This window comes from Boleophthalmus pectinirostris, unplaced genomic scaffold, assembly GCF_026225935.1.
Source record: "Boleophthalmus pectinirostris isolate CB_2022bp ecotype Guang Dong unplaced genomic scaffold, ASM2622593v1 HiC_scaffold_1, whole genome shotgun sequence".
Classification (NCBI taxonomy): Eukaryota; Metazoa; Chordata; class Actinopteri; order Gobiiformes; family Gobiidae; genus Boleophthalmus; species Boleophthalmus pectinirostris.
Genome location: NW_026570970.1, coordinates 18,987,800 through 19,005,458, shown reverse-complemented (window position 1 = coordinate 19,005,458; position 17,659 = coordinate 18,987,800). Strand labels below are relative to the sequence as shown.

General features: G+C 37.5%; 2 protein-coding genes across 2 annotated transcripts; one reads left to right on the top strand and one right to left on the bottom strand.

Moving 5' to 3' along the window:
- Positions 1–1,090: 1,090 nt before the first annotated feature.
- On the top strand, positions 1,091–3,206 carry ecrg4a (ECRG4 augurin precursor a). The gene is made up of 4 exons (XM_020939138.2): positions 1,091–1,284; positions 1,895–1,954; positions 2,279–2,439; positions 3,057–3,206. Exons 1-4 carry the CDS (start codon positions 1,215–1,217, stop codon positions 3,204–3,206), a joined length of 441 nt encoding a protein of 146 aa, XP_020794797.2. The 5' UTR covers positions 1,091–1,214.
- uxs1 (UDP-glucuronate decarboxylase 1) lies at positions 2,616–16,820 on the bottom strand. Its single transcript, XM_020939136.2, has 16 exons — positions 16,710–16,820; positions 16,090–16,265; positions 15,199–15,226; positions 14,907–14,955; positions 14,218–14,261; positions 14,078–14,138; positions 13,649–13,829; positions 11,653–11,757; positions 10,688–10,747; positions 10,140–10,261; positions 6,466–6,585; positions 6,157–6,200; positions 4,287–4,347; positions 4,148–4,205; positions 3,950–4,053; positions 2,616–3,870 (listed from the first exon to the last, which is right to left on the bottom strand). The coding sequence occupies exons 2-16, from the start codon at positions 16,175–16,177 to the stop codon at positions 3,739–3,741; spliced, it is 1,257 nt and encodes a 418-aa protein (XP_020794795.2). The 5' UTR covers positions 16,178–16,265; positions 16,710–16,820; the 3' UTR covers positions 2,616–3,738.
- Positions 16,821–17,659: the final 839 nt, after the last annotated feature.

Sequence of the window (17,659 nt, the reverse complement as noted above, 5' to 3'; positions counted from 1 at the left end):
TCAAGAAAAAAGTATTACATAAAAAATCTTCTCAAGTAAACACAAGTACCCACTGAAAAATGTACTTAAAGAGTAAAAAGCAAAGGTATTTCACACAGATTTTGAGATCTAATAAATCTTCAAACGTAGTGATTTTGATAATGATTTGTGCTGAATTCTGTACAAATTAAGCAATTGAATCAATAGCTGTTTTTGACAAATTAATTAATGTGTTCAAATAAAGTCTGAGGTACTTTTACTTTTCAGTCCTGTTAAAAATGTTTTGGAAAGCAAAGTAAAGATACCTGCTCTCAAATGTAGTGATGTAAAAGTAAAAGTATGCACTGTAAAATCTACTTAAGTAAAGTACAGATACCTAAAATGTACACTTAAGTACAGTATTTATCTACTTTTACTTTATTACATTCCACCTCTGCTTCTCAGTTCCCCCAGTCTACACGTGTACAACAGATTTTCTCCTCAACTTGCATAGTAGTGTTCGCCAACCGCTCCCTGTCTCCTTTCTACATGCATAGCACAGATGTAGAGTATGTGCACTGGCCATTTGTACAACTCAATATGTAAGTGAATAATTGCATATTGATTCAGTTACTGTGAAATGCAGAACTCAATGTTTAATGTACAAAGTCTAGAGAAGAATCAATGATACCAGTAGCACATTATTAATCTTTTGGAAATATGGAATAGGAAAGACAACACTTTTCAGCAGTGTCTACCAATGATTGTTCTGACAAACTTTCATTTTGTACATGTGACTCCTTTGAGTGAGTAACCCTGAAACTGAAAACTCTTGAATGTCCATCAATCTTCTTTGCTTTGTTTCAGGTTTGTTCGAGGTCCATACTGAAAGCTGTGAAATGCCAAAGATGCATTTCTATTCATGTGTGGATGAAGAAACTGAGAAAAAGCCATCTTACTCTGGCTTGCTTTGATTTTCTAATGCACATATTTGAAAGAAACATAATTCAGTTTGCGCTTTTCACTGATGCTGTAGCCTGTTTACGAGCTAAAGGTAAATGAGGAGTTTTTTCCCATGCATTTTTCCCTTCAGAAACCATGATTACGAGCAGCCTGTTCTGGTGCAGTCTGGGAGGGCAGGCTCTAAACATTCCTTTGCCATGGGCCACTTTCCACTCGGAAAAGTTTGTGCTGTTGCATTTTCCCCTCTCCTGGCTTTGCACAGTTTCACTTGGGATTGAGCAGTTTTCTTCAAGATGGCAAACCCACATCTCTATCTGAGGTTAATGTGGTTGGCTCTGCTCTTCACGATGCTGGCTTTTCAAGGTGAGTTCAAAATGTTATATTGTTGCAGTTTGATAAAAGAAATATTTTAAATTGAATGCAGAGTTTGGAAGTTTCTACTGTGAACTTCATAAATGTATTAAGAGCACATTATGACTTATGATTTTGAGCTACAGAAAAATAAAAAGAAACAAATAAACAAAAACATTTAAACAGGCAAAGAATCCATAATTTCACTGTCATTTACGCTTGCTCATGAGCTCTGCAGATGTGTTGTGCATCTGATCCTGCAAATACCATATGGGTCAGGTTTTACATTTAACATACAGTAACATACAGGGCATCTGATCTGTGCAAAAGCCACAGCACAGATCTGCCCTGGTTCTGAGGGAGAGCGCAGAAGGCAAATATTTGCACTCTGACCGCCAGCGAATCCTCCTGTGAGCTGTTTGGTCTCCTGAAGCCATGACTGAATCAATGGCCCACTGTGAGAAACAGCTGAGGCATCATCCTTCAAGAGATTTCACAGAGATAAACTAAACTGACAGTATGCTCAAATTATAGGCCATTTAAGTAATAAGTGCATTTAAGTTTTGAATGGCCTTTTTCTGGGGTGAAGAGGCTGCTCTGACAAATATATTATTTTCATCAGGTGTATCCAGTGACCAGTCAACATTGCACAAGATCTTGAAAAGAAGTGACAGTAAGAACAGTCTTTTGTGCAGCAGATCCTATTGGTTGCGTCATTAGGGATGCATTGATACTGGTATTGTCTATATACAGGCATATTTTATCCTTGAATTTTTTTATTCATATTAAAACATTCAAGGTGCTGTGTTTACACAACAGAATCCCTTGTGTAAGAAGTTAACTGTGTTTTATGGAAGTAAGAGTCATTTTCCTTCCCTACACTGGTATCGGTTAATATCGAATACAAGCAGTTATGTAAAGCCAAAGTATCAATATTGCTATCAAAACTGAAATAGCTGAGTGGTGCATCCCTAGTGTTTTTATCTCTGGTCACTGGCAGGATCAGACAGTCGCTCTCTGGCCTCACAGCCTGTGGTGGTGGCTCAGTCCAAGGCTCAGGAGTTCCTGTCCAAGCTGCGGCGCCCCAAGAGGCAGGTGTGGGACCGCAGCCGACCGGACGTGCAGCAGTGGATTCAGCAGTTCATGTACATGGGCTTTGATGAGCAGGTACGAGCTGTTTAAATGGAGTAATATTCTACAAATGTTTGAGAGCAACTTAAATATACTATTTTGAATTAACTGTTTATATATGACAATAGCAAATTGAAAAATAAGTACAAGCAGCAATTTTATAGACACCACTTCAACCAACATCCACTTCAAACACAACAACTCACACATGATCATGTTTTAGGAACTTATATTTCTGGTAGGCAGAAAATTCTTGACAAATGTCTACATAGTACATAATCTCTAAAAGGCACAGATTGAATGAATAAATACAAAAGGGAACACTATATGTCACTTCCCTTTAATACAAAGCCCTCCGCTTCCTCTGGGTCAGAGGGCACTTTCAGCAGAGATGACAAACCATGAAAAGAGCAGATAACAAGAGGAATTGAAGAGCCTTGTCCAAGGACATGCATGTGTGTACAGTGAACATTTCTCTATCAGCTCCATACTCAGGATACAGGCTCTGCTGCTTTTTTAGCCACAGACCTAAAGCCATCTGGAGCGAAGGCATGTTCCGTGTTTCCCTGTCTCACAGCATGTGCACCACATCCTCCATCTGATCTTATCTTCAGACTCACAGTATCCACTGACTCTGGTCTTTTCCTCACCAGAGGCTAGAGGCAGACCTGTCCTATTGGATGGACCAGGCTCGGTCACATGACCAGGGCCGACAGCACCATTATGACGAGAACTCCCCTGTGGGCCCTCGTGACCACACCTCCTACAGACACGGGGCCAACGTCAACTATGACTACTATTGAGAAGCAAAGCCACAAGAGCAACTCTGCACCTCCCATCACCTCCAACCCCACAGCGCAAACAGCCCAAACAAACAACATTCTGACTTATAGTAGTGGCACTAAGTAAACACCAGAAATGTAAATAAACAAATGTGTATTTGTACCACTGAGTCTTCTTTTTTACCTACAGTTACAAGTATGTTTTACAGGTATCACTTTTGCCCTATATTACAAAACATTAAATAGTTTCATAAAATATCAAACATCTCATTCACTTGAAACTAAATCCATCCACTTGATTCTTTGACAGTCTTTTGGATCACTTCGCAGTAGTACAGTGTCTTTTTTTTAAATAGCAAAAGCACAAAAAAGCTGCTTGATTGGGTTTATTCTTCTTATTAAGTCTCAATCCTTCCAGCCTCAGTGATGGAGCTGCAGTGCTGCCAGAGTCATTGTTTTGTTTTTTTGTAAACAGGACCCTGCACTGCTCCTTCACAGCTGTCTCACAGAGATTCTTGTGCTCAGAACCATCCCTGTTTACAGATGGTTAGAGTCAGTTGTGTCGCGGCCGACCTTTCTTCATGCGTGCAGCTTTAGGTTTGGGGATGTACTGATTGTTGGCCTGGTGCTCCAATTCTCGGTTGAAATACTGAATGGTTTTATTCAGGCCTTCCTCCAGCGGCACCTGTCCACACACATAGATCACGTCATTCATAGAAAATATGGATATTTATCCAGAACTGTCAGTGTAAAGCAATACATACCACGGGTTCCCAGCCTAGCAGCATCTTGGCTTTGCGGATATCAGGTCTTCGCCTTTGTGGGTCGTCCTGAGCCTCCGGAAGAAACTGGATCTGACTGCGACTCACTGGCCACACACAGAGTAATCAGGTTATACAAGAAATCTACAGTTTTGAATTGAGGATTTTACTATAGCTGGAACTGAAAAAAATCCACTTTACCGACAAGGCTTTTGATAAGCTGAGCAAACTCCAATATAGTGTGCTCCTCTGGGTTGCCCTAAAAATAACACACTTGAGACGTCACAAGAGCTCACACTGTTTAGATTAATTTAAACTTTTCATTTTTTACACAGCTCACCAGATTGACAGGGCTACTGATGTTACTGTTCATCAACAGCACCAGCCCATTCACCAGATCACTGTATCACAAACAAGAGAGATGCATTTGAATTAGTAAACAACTCTCATCAAGGCTCCACATTGTACTATTTTCTGATGTATGTTATAATGTTGCATTCTCATCACAAACTCGAGTTGTGTTTGTTTCATTCACACGTTTAACACACAAATCCTGCATGTCAAGCAGAAAACACTCTGTTCCACCTTGTGATGTCATGTGATAAAACAGGAAGTGCTCCACTGTCTTTTAAGGGTTATTCAAAACAAAACACCAGGTATTTTTACGATGAGGTAAAAATATTATAACATGATATGCTCACAAGAGTCAATTTATGTATTGTGTAATATAGAACCTTTAAAGACAAAGACAAAGAGTAAAAAGTGATTTTACCAGACAAAAAATGAATCACACACACTACTGAACTGGAACTGATCATTTAAGCCATGCCCTTACTCTTTAGTCTTTTTTGTTGCTGTTGTTGTTTTTTTGTTTGTTTTTGATGGAGTTAGTTTGTATGTGAAAAAATGTTACATACAGTAGAAGCCTCCAAACATTGTTCATGGCATCAAAGCCTGGTATCAAATTAAAGAATGGTGCTAAAGATTGAATTGCAATTGATACCTAAAATGTATACTTAAGTACAGTACTTTATCACTTTTATTGATAAAAGTGGAATGATGACTGTTGAAGTAACCCAAAAGCAGATTTAAACAAAAACTGCTCAAAATCTACAAATCTGTAAAAAAAAAACAAAAAAAAAACATGAGCTGCAATAAAGGAGCAGCAGAATGAAAAACTTCAGTACTTAGATGCATCTGTAATGAGTCATAGAAGCCAAAGAATAACCTCAAAGCTGTTCTAGCTTTCATATATGAAACAAAAAGTAAATTCAGTAAATATCGTGAAGGAGGTACTTAAATGAGTACTGACCTAATGATAAAGTCAAGCCCATGAGCTATAAGTATGGGACAATATACAAATTTGGTGTCACGATCATCATGAGCAAAATAATTACAATTGTATCACAGTAATTATTAAAGTTGCAGGCAGTTAAAAAATGTTATGGACACAACAATAAATCATAATTAAATAACAATAATCACAATTTTAATGTTATGAATAAATATATAACTTCTATATAACTGTAAACAACTACAATCCAATGAGGATCATGATGGATAAATAGCTTTTTTCTGGACATTTTGGTAATACAGTGGTGATTATCTTTGTTAGCAATTATCACAATTATACAGAATGTCCCACGAACGATTACTGCCTACCCTTTTGATCACGATAAATGATATTATCGTTTATTGTCACATCTCTAATGTGCCATTGTATCGGGTTCTGAGATGGACTCTGCACAGACAGACATATGACATGGACAGACCTGTGTCCTGTGCGCGGTCAGAAGAAGACCTTGGCTTTTAACAACAGTGTGAGCGAACGGGGCAGCAGGTGAGCGCTTTGAAGAGACAGGAGACCTTTAAATTATGCATCACTGCTCTCTTTTCTTCTTACTGCTGAAATTAACGTTGTTATCACCGGTGTCAAACCTGATACACATTCTTTTATCCTGCCACATTTACATATTTCTGCTCGTCTAGATAAATATACATGCGTGTGCTGGTATTTAATGACAACCTTTTAAAAGACCAGTGGAATGCCTTTTTGTGGTCTATTTATCTCATTGCACAAAGTGCCAGAGGTTGGAGGTCAGACTTGCTCAGTGCGAAACATTTTATATTATTGTAGTACATTAATTACAGCCTAATTAAAAGAAATTCAATTCAAAATTATACACGAGTATTAATTTTCAATGTCTTACCTTACATACTGGAAAGCTCTTGTTTGTGAGCCAGTACCATACACCTAGAAATGAATATAAAACATGTATTAATATTGTTTATTTTTCATACCAAGTTGACTGTTATATGCATGAAATTAAGAATTAAAATGTTGATTGAGAAGCTAGGTCGCTCATCTCCATGTTATCACCTCCTCTTCATTAGATTTATTCCTATTATTCTCATGGCTTTAGCTTTCAATGCAGACCATTTGAGAATGACTAATCTTACTTGACACTAATGGTTGTCCAGAGGCAGAAAATGAATGAAATGAAGCTTGAAATATTTACAGTGAGTGGTTCTCCCTGTAAAGCCTGCAGGATGAAGTTGCTGACCACGCGCCCATCGTTCATGTGCATTCGAGAGCCAAAAGTGTTGAAAATCCTGGCCACCCTCACCTCCACTCCCTCCTGTGGACAAAGATTTAAGGTATGGGTAGAAATTAATATCTAAAAAATTATGAAAATCCACTTTTCTTTTCTTGTAGATAGATAGCTACGTTATTGATCCCAAAGGAAATTCAAAGTTCGGCAGAAGCAACATAGAAACAAACATAGCAACGTAAAAACGATGTTTAAGGTGCATAGTGTAACTTTTCTGGTGTAGGGCTCCTCATCTGCTTTTCTCCATGGAGATTTTGCCTTGAATGTTCTAAAGCAGGGGTGTCCAAACTTTTTTCATCAAGGGCCACATATCTAAAGACAGACAAAGCAGAGGGCCGATCGAGGGCCGTAGACTTGAGCTCAATACAGTGAATAATTAAAATATGTGCATGTTTAACACGTTAGAATGAATAAAGATTAATGGCTCATTCTTAGATCCTTAAAACCACACACTAAATATTAAATATGTGCTTTCTCCAGGTAGATTTTCAAAAAAACTTGCAGTAAAAAGTTAATTTTTAATTGTTGCAAGGTAATTTGGACCAATTCACCTGGAAGCCTGAGGGCCAAGAAAGATTTGTCTGAGGGCTGCATTTGGCCACCGGGCCATAGTTTGGACATGCCTGTTCTATGGCATTAAACTTATTTATCCCTATGGAAACTGCAAGTGGCACCAAAGGAACAACACAGTAAGAATGTGAGGTAAAAAAAACAACACATTATTGAGTAAATGCAAGATGGATATGTTTAATGTTACAATGTTATCTCCATGGTGACAAGCAGGTAGCTGATCCCTCCACTAGAAATGTTACACAGTGCACCTTGAAGTCAGTTAGAGTCTGTCTGTGGTGCAGGAAAGGGACAGGGATATCATAATTACAGATCATTACAGTATAACAGTCAATGCAACATGCGCCAACCTCTCCAAGGCTATGGTCCTTTTACAACTGGAGTAATTTATTATTCATCAAGAGTATAATTCAGGACAGAATATCCAAATCAAGTTATAAAACATGACACGCTTCATTCTTATCACGTCATTCTTCTTCACTGGTGCTTCGATACAGCTCTATGAAGGACACCAGTACAGCTTGGATTTTTTGTTTAAGACTCAATCGTGTCAATTTTATGTTATATATAAAATAAAAACTCAGATATCGGAAAGAAAGCCAGGCTTCAAAGGTCAGTGGAGCAACAACAACTCATACAGGCAAACCCTGTCTATTTCAACTATTATCAACAGTGTAGTCTACAAATTAGGTCTTTGGAATCGGTAGTTCAGATGCAATTAATTTACATTTTTGGTGAACATTTGCTTAAAGGTCCTACTGTATATTACACAAAATTAAATCTTGTGACCTCATCAAAAACATATTTTATATATATATTTTATTTCATTCATGCATGTTTGAGTAATCCTGGTTTATTAGTGTGTGTTCAAAATACTCTCCTCCATATTGTAATGTCAAGAAGTTGAAGTTTTCAAATTAAGTCAGATATCTTTTAATTTTAGTTCAGTAACGATGGTCAATTCCAAGGCTGAAATTATCCAAATGACTCTAGTGAAGGTGTATGGCGTTTAAAAACACAGTTCCACCACATGACATGAATGAAACAAAAACATACCTAGAATTGTTTTGATGAGGAAACAACATTATAACATAGACCGTAAGATAAGATAGACCCTTTAACATAAAAAACACACATTGCATTCATCAAAGTAATGTTCAATGGTTCAACAGTAGTGTTTCTCAAACTGTGGTAGGCAGGCTGCCTCTGAGGTACACCGGGCCTACTGCAATTTGAATATTTCTTTCATTTAGAGACAAATCTATGAGTGGTATGAAAAATTAGAGAACCACCAATCAATAGCCATCTTTGGTCATCCGGAGAAACTCAATTTAAAACTCAGAGGCAGTTTGTACATTCATTTCACAAGCCCTAGTTTAATATAAAAGACTCTAAAAATGAAGATTGCAACTCAGAATGGACATATATTGCCACCCCCTGATGTGCTTCGAGAGAAAGCCCTATACAGCTGCAGAACACCTGATTAAGAGTGCCAGTGATTCTACACAGTGCCTCTGCTTGACACTTATGCAAGGCCCGATGCCTTGCATAAGTGTCAAGCTGAGGCCATTGATTTTAAAAGTCGTCTTTTCAAAGTCCTCTAACATGAATAAAAACATGGATATTATGGAGATCCTACTCATGGACATGTACATGAAATTCAATGGATAACACACGGGCATATTCAATGGGTCTGATGGAACAAGGACGAACTGGGGACAATATGATGTAGAGCTCCTGAAGGCAGTGTGTGTGTGAGTGTGTGAGTGTGTGAGTGTGTGAGTGTGTGTGTGTGTGTGTGTGTGTGAGGCTACTTTCAATAGAGCAGGTTAGAGAGAGTATCAAAGCATGGCCACTAATACTAATTTGATCATAACACATCTTATTTTAAGCTGTGCTTATTGTTCACTACAACACTCCCATGTTTGTAGTCTACATGTTGTAAATGGCATTTTATATATATATATATATATATATATATATATATATATATATATATATATATATATATATATATATATATAAAATGCCATTTACAACATGTAGACTACAAATTTTTTTTTTTTTTGGAGCAGAGCTTAAATGTTGATGATGAATATGGTGAAAATGCCTCAAATGCAGAACAATACAGGTTTAGTCAAACAAACATGAATCAATCAATTCTTAAGTTACTGCTGAGGGAACTTCATTGTAGCACACTTAAACTCTCATAAAGGTCCATTGTACATGTCTTGTCCATTGGCTTTTGGAACATTTGTAGCTGAAGTAGAGCTGATGAGAAAAGATGTGAGGATTATATGAAGGCTCACATCAGTATGTGATGACACGTGTGTAAGAAATGTCAAGCACCACACTAAGATGTTATTCTGGTGTTTACAACTGTTCACAGACAGAAGTTATGACATGCATACAAGAAAAAGAGATCTACATCTTAAAATTAATATGCCAGTGTGGTCAGAGAAAGTTAAGTTTTAAGTGTAATCAAGCATCATCCTTCAGATAAATATGAAATGTTTAGTGAAACATTTTTGGTACGGTGCATAAAACCTAGACTCATCACTTTTAAATGTTAATGAAGTACAATTACATGACTGAGCAGTTGATGTAACACAAGATATTTCTGTCTTTTTGCCTCACTGCCTGACAGCTGAACACTGACATACGTCCATTTCAGAGAATTCTCAAATAAGATAAATAATGAGCGGCGATGGTGAAGCGGACAACAAAGCAGATAAATAAATATCACCTGTCCTACAAGAAAATCAGAGCTATCAGTTCATCAAAGGCTGGCATCAATCACACCACAATATAAAATGATTTGTAAAGGATTATATAAGGGGGCTCGGTAAACCTGCACTGAAGATGGCCATGCAGTACTGCAAGTACACCTCTCAGTATAGAGTGGCCATTTTAAAGTATAATAAAGCAACTTGCAAATGTATTAAACTACATATGTATTAAACAGGACGTATACTGCTCATTAGTGAAAGGTAATATTTAATGTATGTTACCTGCTTCATGTATGCATAGCACATAGTCTCTGCGACGCGCTTCCCCTCGTCATAGCAAGCCCGAGGGCCAATGGGGTTCACGTGACCCCAGTATTCTTCATTCTGGGGATGAACCTCTGGGTCTGAAACACAAAACAGGATTTTTCCTCCAAAAACCCCAGAGCATATTCAAGCGTCTTTAGCAGAAATACATCATGCCTATCATGAGATCAGTGTGATTGGCTGAACAGCCTGCAGGCAGTAACAGCACAAGAAATACACAGATCTATTTAATAATCTGCATATAGGATCTGGTCAAAGAAATCACTGCAGTCACATATTTTTTACATTTACTTATACAATATTACTTTATTAAGTTTGATCATCACATCGCAAAAGGGTCTTTATTAGTTATTTTCCTTGCAAAATCCCTTACAAATCCTTCCCCTCCTGGTGGACAGTAATTCATAATGCTGAGTAGATATTCCCACTTCCAAACATTTCTCCAGGCTTTGGACTAGCGTGTGTGACACAAGATTTGAAAAGTCAAAAGGGACAGATGTACTTACCACCGTACACCTCAGAGGTGGAAGCGAGGAGGAGCCTTGCACCAACACGTTTTGCTAAACCTACGACAATCATCAACAGAACAAACAGAACAGCTCTGTCATACCAAATACTCAACACGTTTCCATTATTAATGTTATAGGTTCTATTCATACTTAAGTCACAAACCAGAAAGAGGTTTGGAAAGATGTGATTACAACTTCCCAGGTCCAGTTTTTTTTCATCTGCATGTCATTGTAGCATTCCGTTATGTTCGGCTAATCAACAATTACAACCATATCTCAGTTTTCATCATTTCCCCACTGACGCACAACTACGAGCGCACTAAGTACACGCAATTAGAAGAAATGAGGACATCAAATTCAAGATGATTCCAAACAGCACAGTCTTTATTTTACTGCTGATGACATTTACGTCAATGGGTTTTATTACTGTCAGCTTTAATAGATCCATGGTAGGCGAGCCCAGTGTCAGTAACTACACCGGAAGTTGTAATCGCATCATTCCAAAAGTCTTTCTGGTTTGTGACATAAGCATGAATAGAATCTATTATTGTTTTCTTTATGGAATAGGATCAACATGTGCTCTGGGCTCAGGTGTCACCTTAAAGCAGCACTATAACTTTACTGATAGGGGTCTGCCACCTGCTGTCACTATGGTGGTGTTATGTGCCATGTTATAGCATTAAACCTATTTATCGTGCTTTTCTTTACAGAAAAAAAAAAAAAAAAACTTTGTAAAACACACATCCCTACTGTGTGCAGGGTACCCTCTCCACAGACCTGATCTGTAACTGGAGCCTGATGGAGTCACCTGATTGTCTTCATGGAGATAAGTTTAATTCCAGATAATGGGACATTCCAGGCAAAGTAATAACATCTCCAAGAAGACAAGCAGGTTGTGGACTCTCCTAATGAACATTTAAGCCTGAGAAATGGTTCAGGATAAATATAAACGGAGCACTTACCGAGCATGTTCAGGGTGCCAATTGTGTTTGTCTTGAGTGTTTTAATGGGGTTGTACATGTAGTTAGGAGGTGATGCAGGAGAGGCCAAGTGATAGATCTGGTCCACTGTGAGAAATGTAAAAAATTATTTCACTTTTAAAATAAAGATGATTTATAGGTTGCACCAGCAAAGAAAACTGTCATGTGCCCACTGCCCAGGTAACCTCTGCCCAGCAATGCTTATTTCATACAAAACCTTTTTTCTTCCAGTTTAGAATCACCTTTTGAACCAAATCAAGAAGTCAAATTGCCTAAGACTTCCTCTAACCTCTGTCTATTCAAAGCCTATTTCCTGAGTTTCTCATCTCCATGTAGCAAAGGAAGGCAGGAAAGGAGTACCTCAAGACACTTATTGTGAGTTGGATGACCTAAATACCCAAGTCTAAGCAGACCACTGTTTCAGAAAGCGTTAGTAGCTAAGAAACTAAAAGACCAGTAACAGTTGCCTGTATTTGTGGGCTTCGTATTTTATAATATTGTAATTTAAATGCAACCTAGATTATTGCTCAAATCTACATACAAGGCCAGACACTAAAACATCATTTTACTAAGAATCTATTAATTGAGTAAAAGGTTAATGTTAATGTTGACATTATGTCGGTACTTTTGTACAACCAATCAGTATTTAAAATAAATTGCACACATCGAGTTGACACTGATCTGATGCATAAGAAATCCACCCAAGTGACAGCCCAAGTACAGCAGCCACTGAGACTTTCTACAGAAGGGCAAAGAGGGCTCCATTTTCTAAGCATTGTTCAACAATAAAAGAAGAATAATTTATACAACAACAACAATTACAGTTTCTGTTTTATTCAATGTTTTGGGGGTTAAGCTTATTACTTTTCATAATTTCCTATAATATTGTCTGCACTGCATGTTCTTTCTTGACCCATTTCATAAGACATAGAACTGCAACAGTCTTGTATAATTATTAACTGTTAGATTGTAACCATTTCTGAGTGTATGTGTGTGTGTGCGCGCGCGTGCATGTGTGTAAGACTTTATTGTTGAGCACCATTCACAGACAAACATCACATAGTATTTTACAACACTATGCAATAGTAAAATTTAACATATTAGAATTTGCAATAGAGAAGGGATTTGAAAAGTGCAGTGTCTCAATGTCTCAATGACAAATGCCATTTTTAAATCTAAAATTTGTTGATATCACAAGTATTAGGGTATGGTCTATTATTTTCATGACTGGTTTGTCAATGAGTGTTTTCGTTCATCTCTCGAGTCTTGTCACCCACTGAGCCATAAGTCGCATATAAACGTTTTGCGAATGAGTTGCTGGCGAAGCTTTTCATGTGTAAAAGTGAGAAGTGGCCTGCTGTGCCCAGACTTCCCCATCAGCACTCCTACCTAATGCCTTTTATTGTGCTACACCAACACTGCTTTTGGTCCCAACTTTTCAAAAATCAAATCAACTGACAGTTACAAACTTGACTGTTACATGATACACATATGCTTCAAGACTTGGTAGTTCCAACTGACTTATACTGAACCATTATTAACTCCTGCATCACTGTAAAATGCATTTCTGTGAAAAGATACTGAATACTTAAAGGTGAACTAAGTAACTTCTCTGGTAGAGGGCCTACCAGTTGCTTATCTCCATAGAGATGTTATTGCTTTGCCTGCAATGTTCCAAAGTATGGCATTACTTGTCAATCTCCACAGAGACAACAGGAGATGTAACCTGGATAATTTACAGGTGAGATCTGTGAAGTGATGACCCTACTCACAGTAAGGATACATATCTTGGGACAATAAAAACACCCATAATTGAATAAACAAATCTTATTTAAGTTTAATGCCATATTGTGGAACATTACATGGAACAATACATGGAACAATATCATACCCATGGTGGCGGACCCCCAACTCGAAAAGTTACGCAGTGCACCTGTAATGATTTTCAGCAATACAATCTACTCTAGAGTGATCTTACCTTCAATATAAAGAGGTTCCACCACATCATGATTGATCAGTTCAAAGTTTTCGTGGCCGATCCAGTGCTCCACATTGCGTTTTCTGCCTGTGAAGAAGTTGTCCACGACAGTCACCTCATGTCCGTCCATCATCAGTTTGTCAGTCAGGTGTGACCCAACAAATCCAGCGCCACCAGTGATCTAGCAAAGGTTTCACAAAACATTCAGGGAGGGCCCATGTAAGGCTGACATTTACATCACTGTACAGAAGACTCAAATCGCAAAAATAAACTCAAGTTTTTAAACAGTTGAAAGCGGCTCATTCAAGAATCATTCAAGGTAATACTCTTATTGACAAATGAAAAACACTTGTCTTCAGTTGTTAAAAAATAATTAAAAGTATGCACGTTTATAAAAACTTTGAGACACTAAATATTTTGATTACATACCAAAATCCGTTTTCGATCTTTTTCCGACAAGAACTTCACTGGAGGATATTTCTGAGAAAAACTGAAAAGAAAATATAAATATTACACATTGTTTGACATAAATCTTAATTTATGCACAAACAAACAGTGATGCCTCTAACCTCTGTTCCAGATCACGTATCTTGTCTCTCAGAGGACCCACAACCTTAAGAGGAAGATGAGAGTATAAAAATATAAGTATGCAGTAGTATATACAATCTATGATACTACAGTAATCCCGAGTGTCCCAAAGGCCAATTTATCCTCACGTAGGCAACTTCTGAATGCTGATCAGTTCAAGTTTCCACTTTTAATAAATTATGTTGAATCTAGTGTGTATAGATTTTACATATATTATGTATTTGTCATTATTATAACATGAACTCTTAAAGTTAGCCCTCTCACTTAAAGACATCTAAATATTCATGAGAAGTATGGCTAATATCACATCAAGCCAAAATTATAACTGATAAGAGAGAGAGGTGTACATCATCTCTGTTTTGACATGCACTCTGTTTGCACTTTGCACTGTTTTTGCCCTGCATGAAGAAACGCATGGTGTAAAATATTACACTTAATTTGGGAACATGGTTTTAATTAAACTAAAATGGATAGATTTCTGAGCAAATAGAACACATATGACTAGCACCACAAATAATATTCTTGTTGGCCACATCAACTACAGTAATAAAAATACCATAGAAATTATAATGTGGGCGTGGATGATATTGAGAAAAATAAATCTGTTTTTTTTTTTTAATGGCCACCTTACCATCTGTTTTTAAAGGACTCTTAAAAAGAATTAACTCACTTCTTCGATTCGCTGCTCAATCTTGACTTCTCCATTTTCTTGTATTGATCTATGAATAAAGGAGGAAGCAGGAAAAAGAGCAACAATCATAAAACCTCACACAATACACACCCTTCTCGGATACCACTCACAAATGATATACCTTATGACTATTATGATTGTGTACTTAATGAGTAATTACGAACGGCAAGCCCAAAAAGACTCACTGGGCACATCATTTATTGTAATAATTTCCACATTTTCGTCATACATGATCAGTGTCAATTAAAAGAGAATTTATTAGGTAACTTACCTCATGTTTGTGTATGTCCCCCAGACAGCTAAAAAAGACAAACACTTGTTTTTATATAGATATCAGGACCAAATTTGACAAATCAAATGACAATATCTGCAACCAGGCAGCAACTCTAAAAGCCTAAACCACTGGTCCTCAAACCTTTCACATCAACTAAGAAAGGATTGGGCTTTCCAGGGACCACCAGATCCAAACCAGGTCTAGAACAGAACTATTCCTGGTCTAAATTAAAGTGCACAATTGCCAGAGTAGTACACATCACAGTTTGACAAAATCTGGCAATAAAGAAAAAACTCCAGTAGTTTACACCTTAAAATCTCAATTGTTTTAACATTTTAACATAACAATATAACAGGTTGATTCTTCTAATACAAATGAAAGGGATTAGACCAATGACTTTAATTATGATGAAACCTTAAAAGAATAATTCATTCCTGATTCAATAAAGAACCAAATTTCTAAGTATTTTTTTTACAGGGAAAAACAATGAAAACAATTTCAAGAGTACAGTTTCTGCATTCACTCACACAAGAAACATCAAAGTATAAAACAGAAACAGCTGCTTGACCTATCACCTGCCTGGCCCCATGAAGAAGTTTTATGCCAAACAACCCAGGCTGTCTGCTGTGGGACCATGGATGCGTGACAATTGACAAGAGCCATATCTGATAATTCTCAAGGGTATAATAATATAATAAGTGCTAGGCTGGTGACATGCGGCTGGCTGATTTTGTGAAAATGGGGGAAAGGATCATAGTGAAATGGGCTTTTAATGTAAAGATAAAATACACATTATATGAACTGAATTAAAACATATACGAAGAAAAACAATAGGAATCATGTATGAGTTTTGTGTAGAAGCATGTAGAAGATTGCCATAGAACTTACAGGCAATGTAGGCGATCAAGGCGAGAGCAAAAAGGAGCTTCATAATTCTTCTGTTTATTCCTGTTATGAGCCAGAAGACCCGCTTCATCCTCCGATCAATACAACTGGACCAGGTCGCCGACACGCTGCCCCTTCACGTCCAACTAGTACATTTTGTCTTCGGCCCAGAGTCCCAACTACAAATATACAACCAGCACAATTTTCAATGACACGTTTATCTCGTTGTGATTTGACATATCAAGCATGTTGCTACGTCAACACAGGGGCAGATTAGTTTACGTGGCTAGCAGCGTGCGCACAGGTAACCCGCTAATGTTAGCCGCATCCTATGATAACCTGATTGTTTACATCACTTTGCTTACTTTACACTCCCACAGTGTTGTCAGCACATCTACAAATCCACGAACTTTGTTTTCTGTACAAAATACATGCTATATGGTTTAATCTCTAATAGGAGGTAACAGGAAGTAAATGTAAATAGTTAGCTTCTTGTAGCATCCCTAATAGCATTTAGCAACACAACGGGCTATGCTACATGACAGAAAACAGCTGTCGTCTAAAGCTTCAGAACAGACAAAGACTGGTCTGGTTCACATGTTAGGTATATCATAGTTACAAACCAGAACATGGAATTGAAGCTCATTTTAGCAGCATTCAACAGGATATGGCAGCAGCTCTTCTCTGTGGCAGAATGAACAGTAGAGGAGCGATTACTCTGTGTTTGATTGGCTCTCCTGGCAACTAACTGGAAACATGTACATAAGTTAAGCATGCGTTTTATAAACTGTAGTTGTTGTTTCTGTTGATATTAATATTTACATTCAGTATTCCTCTTATTACAATCATATGTGTGTCTATTGTATAATGTAATTAGGACGATGTAATACAAGGGCCCTTTCATCCATTCATAGGTTTTCACTGTGCTGCTGTGCAGAAAGAGAAGAGGCATGAGGAGAGGCTGAACTCATCTGGCTGCTGATTTCAAACGCTGAACAGAGCTGCTCAGGTGAGCTGCTGTGCAAAATCTGTCTTTAAATGCTGCCTAATTCAACATGGGAAATGTGTTTATCTGAAGGTTGATTTATTGTGATAACTTTGGCTGTGGCTGTTTGATTACCCTGAAACAAAAAGATGTGTGTTTTTAAATGTTTTTAAACATCTGTGAGTTTTTCATGATTTTATGGCAGATTAAAAAACAAAATACACAATTTGTGTGAAACGCTCCCAGTGTAAGCATTTTTTCAACAAGGCACAAGGGTTAAGTAGCACTTGTGCCACTCTCCATCTCTTTCATATTCATATGTTTGCCTAATGGCTATAACAGCAAATAACTCAGCCTCTGAACAGCAAATAACTCAGCCTCTGAATTAGTTTTTGATACATTTGACTATTTATGTGTTTGATCATATGAAGATGATTCCACTTGTGAAGTGGTTTTACAAGTATGTTTTGCGCAAGTGCCTTTTTAAACATGCCAAAACACACTTTATCTTGACAATACAGGCCTACATAATAATATTAATATTATTTCACATGAGACAGGCTGCAGTATGCTCAAAAAACCCCCCCC

Bases quoted from the DNA above. Each gene is read 5' to 3' on its own strand.
- ecrg4a (XM_020939138.2), top strand. From the start codon at position 1,215: ATGGCAAACCCACATCTCTATCTGAGGTTAATGTGGTTGGCTCTGCTC. The intron at 1,955-2,278 runs GTCTTTTGTGCA...TGGCAGGATCAG, and splicing joins AAGAAGTGACAGTAAGAACA to ACAGTCGCTCTCTGGCCTCA. The intron at 2,440-3,056 runs GTACGAGCTGTT...TTTCCTCACCAG, and splicing joins ACATGGGCTTTGATGAGCAG to AGGCTAGAGGCAGACCTGTC.
- uxs1 (XM_020939136.2), bottom strand. From the start codon at position 16,177: ATGAAGCGGGTCTTCTGGCTCATAACAGGAATAAACAGAAGAATTATG. The intron at 14,956-15,198 runs GTAAGTTACCTA...CTTTATTCATAG, and splicing joins GGGACATACACAAACATGAG to ATCAATACAAGAAAATGGAG. The intron at 6,586-10,139 runs GTAACATACATT...CTTTGTCCACAG, and splicing joins GCTATGCATACATGAAGCAG to GAGGGAGTGGAGGTGAGGGT.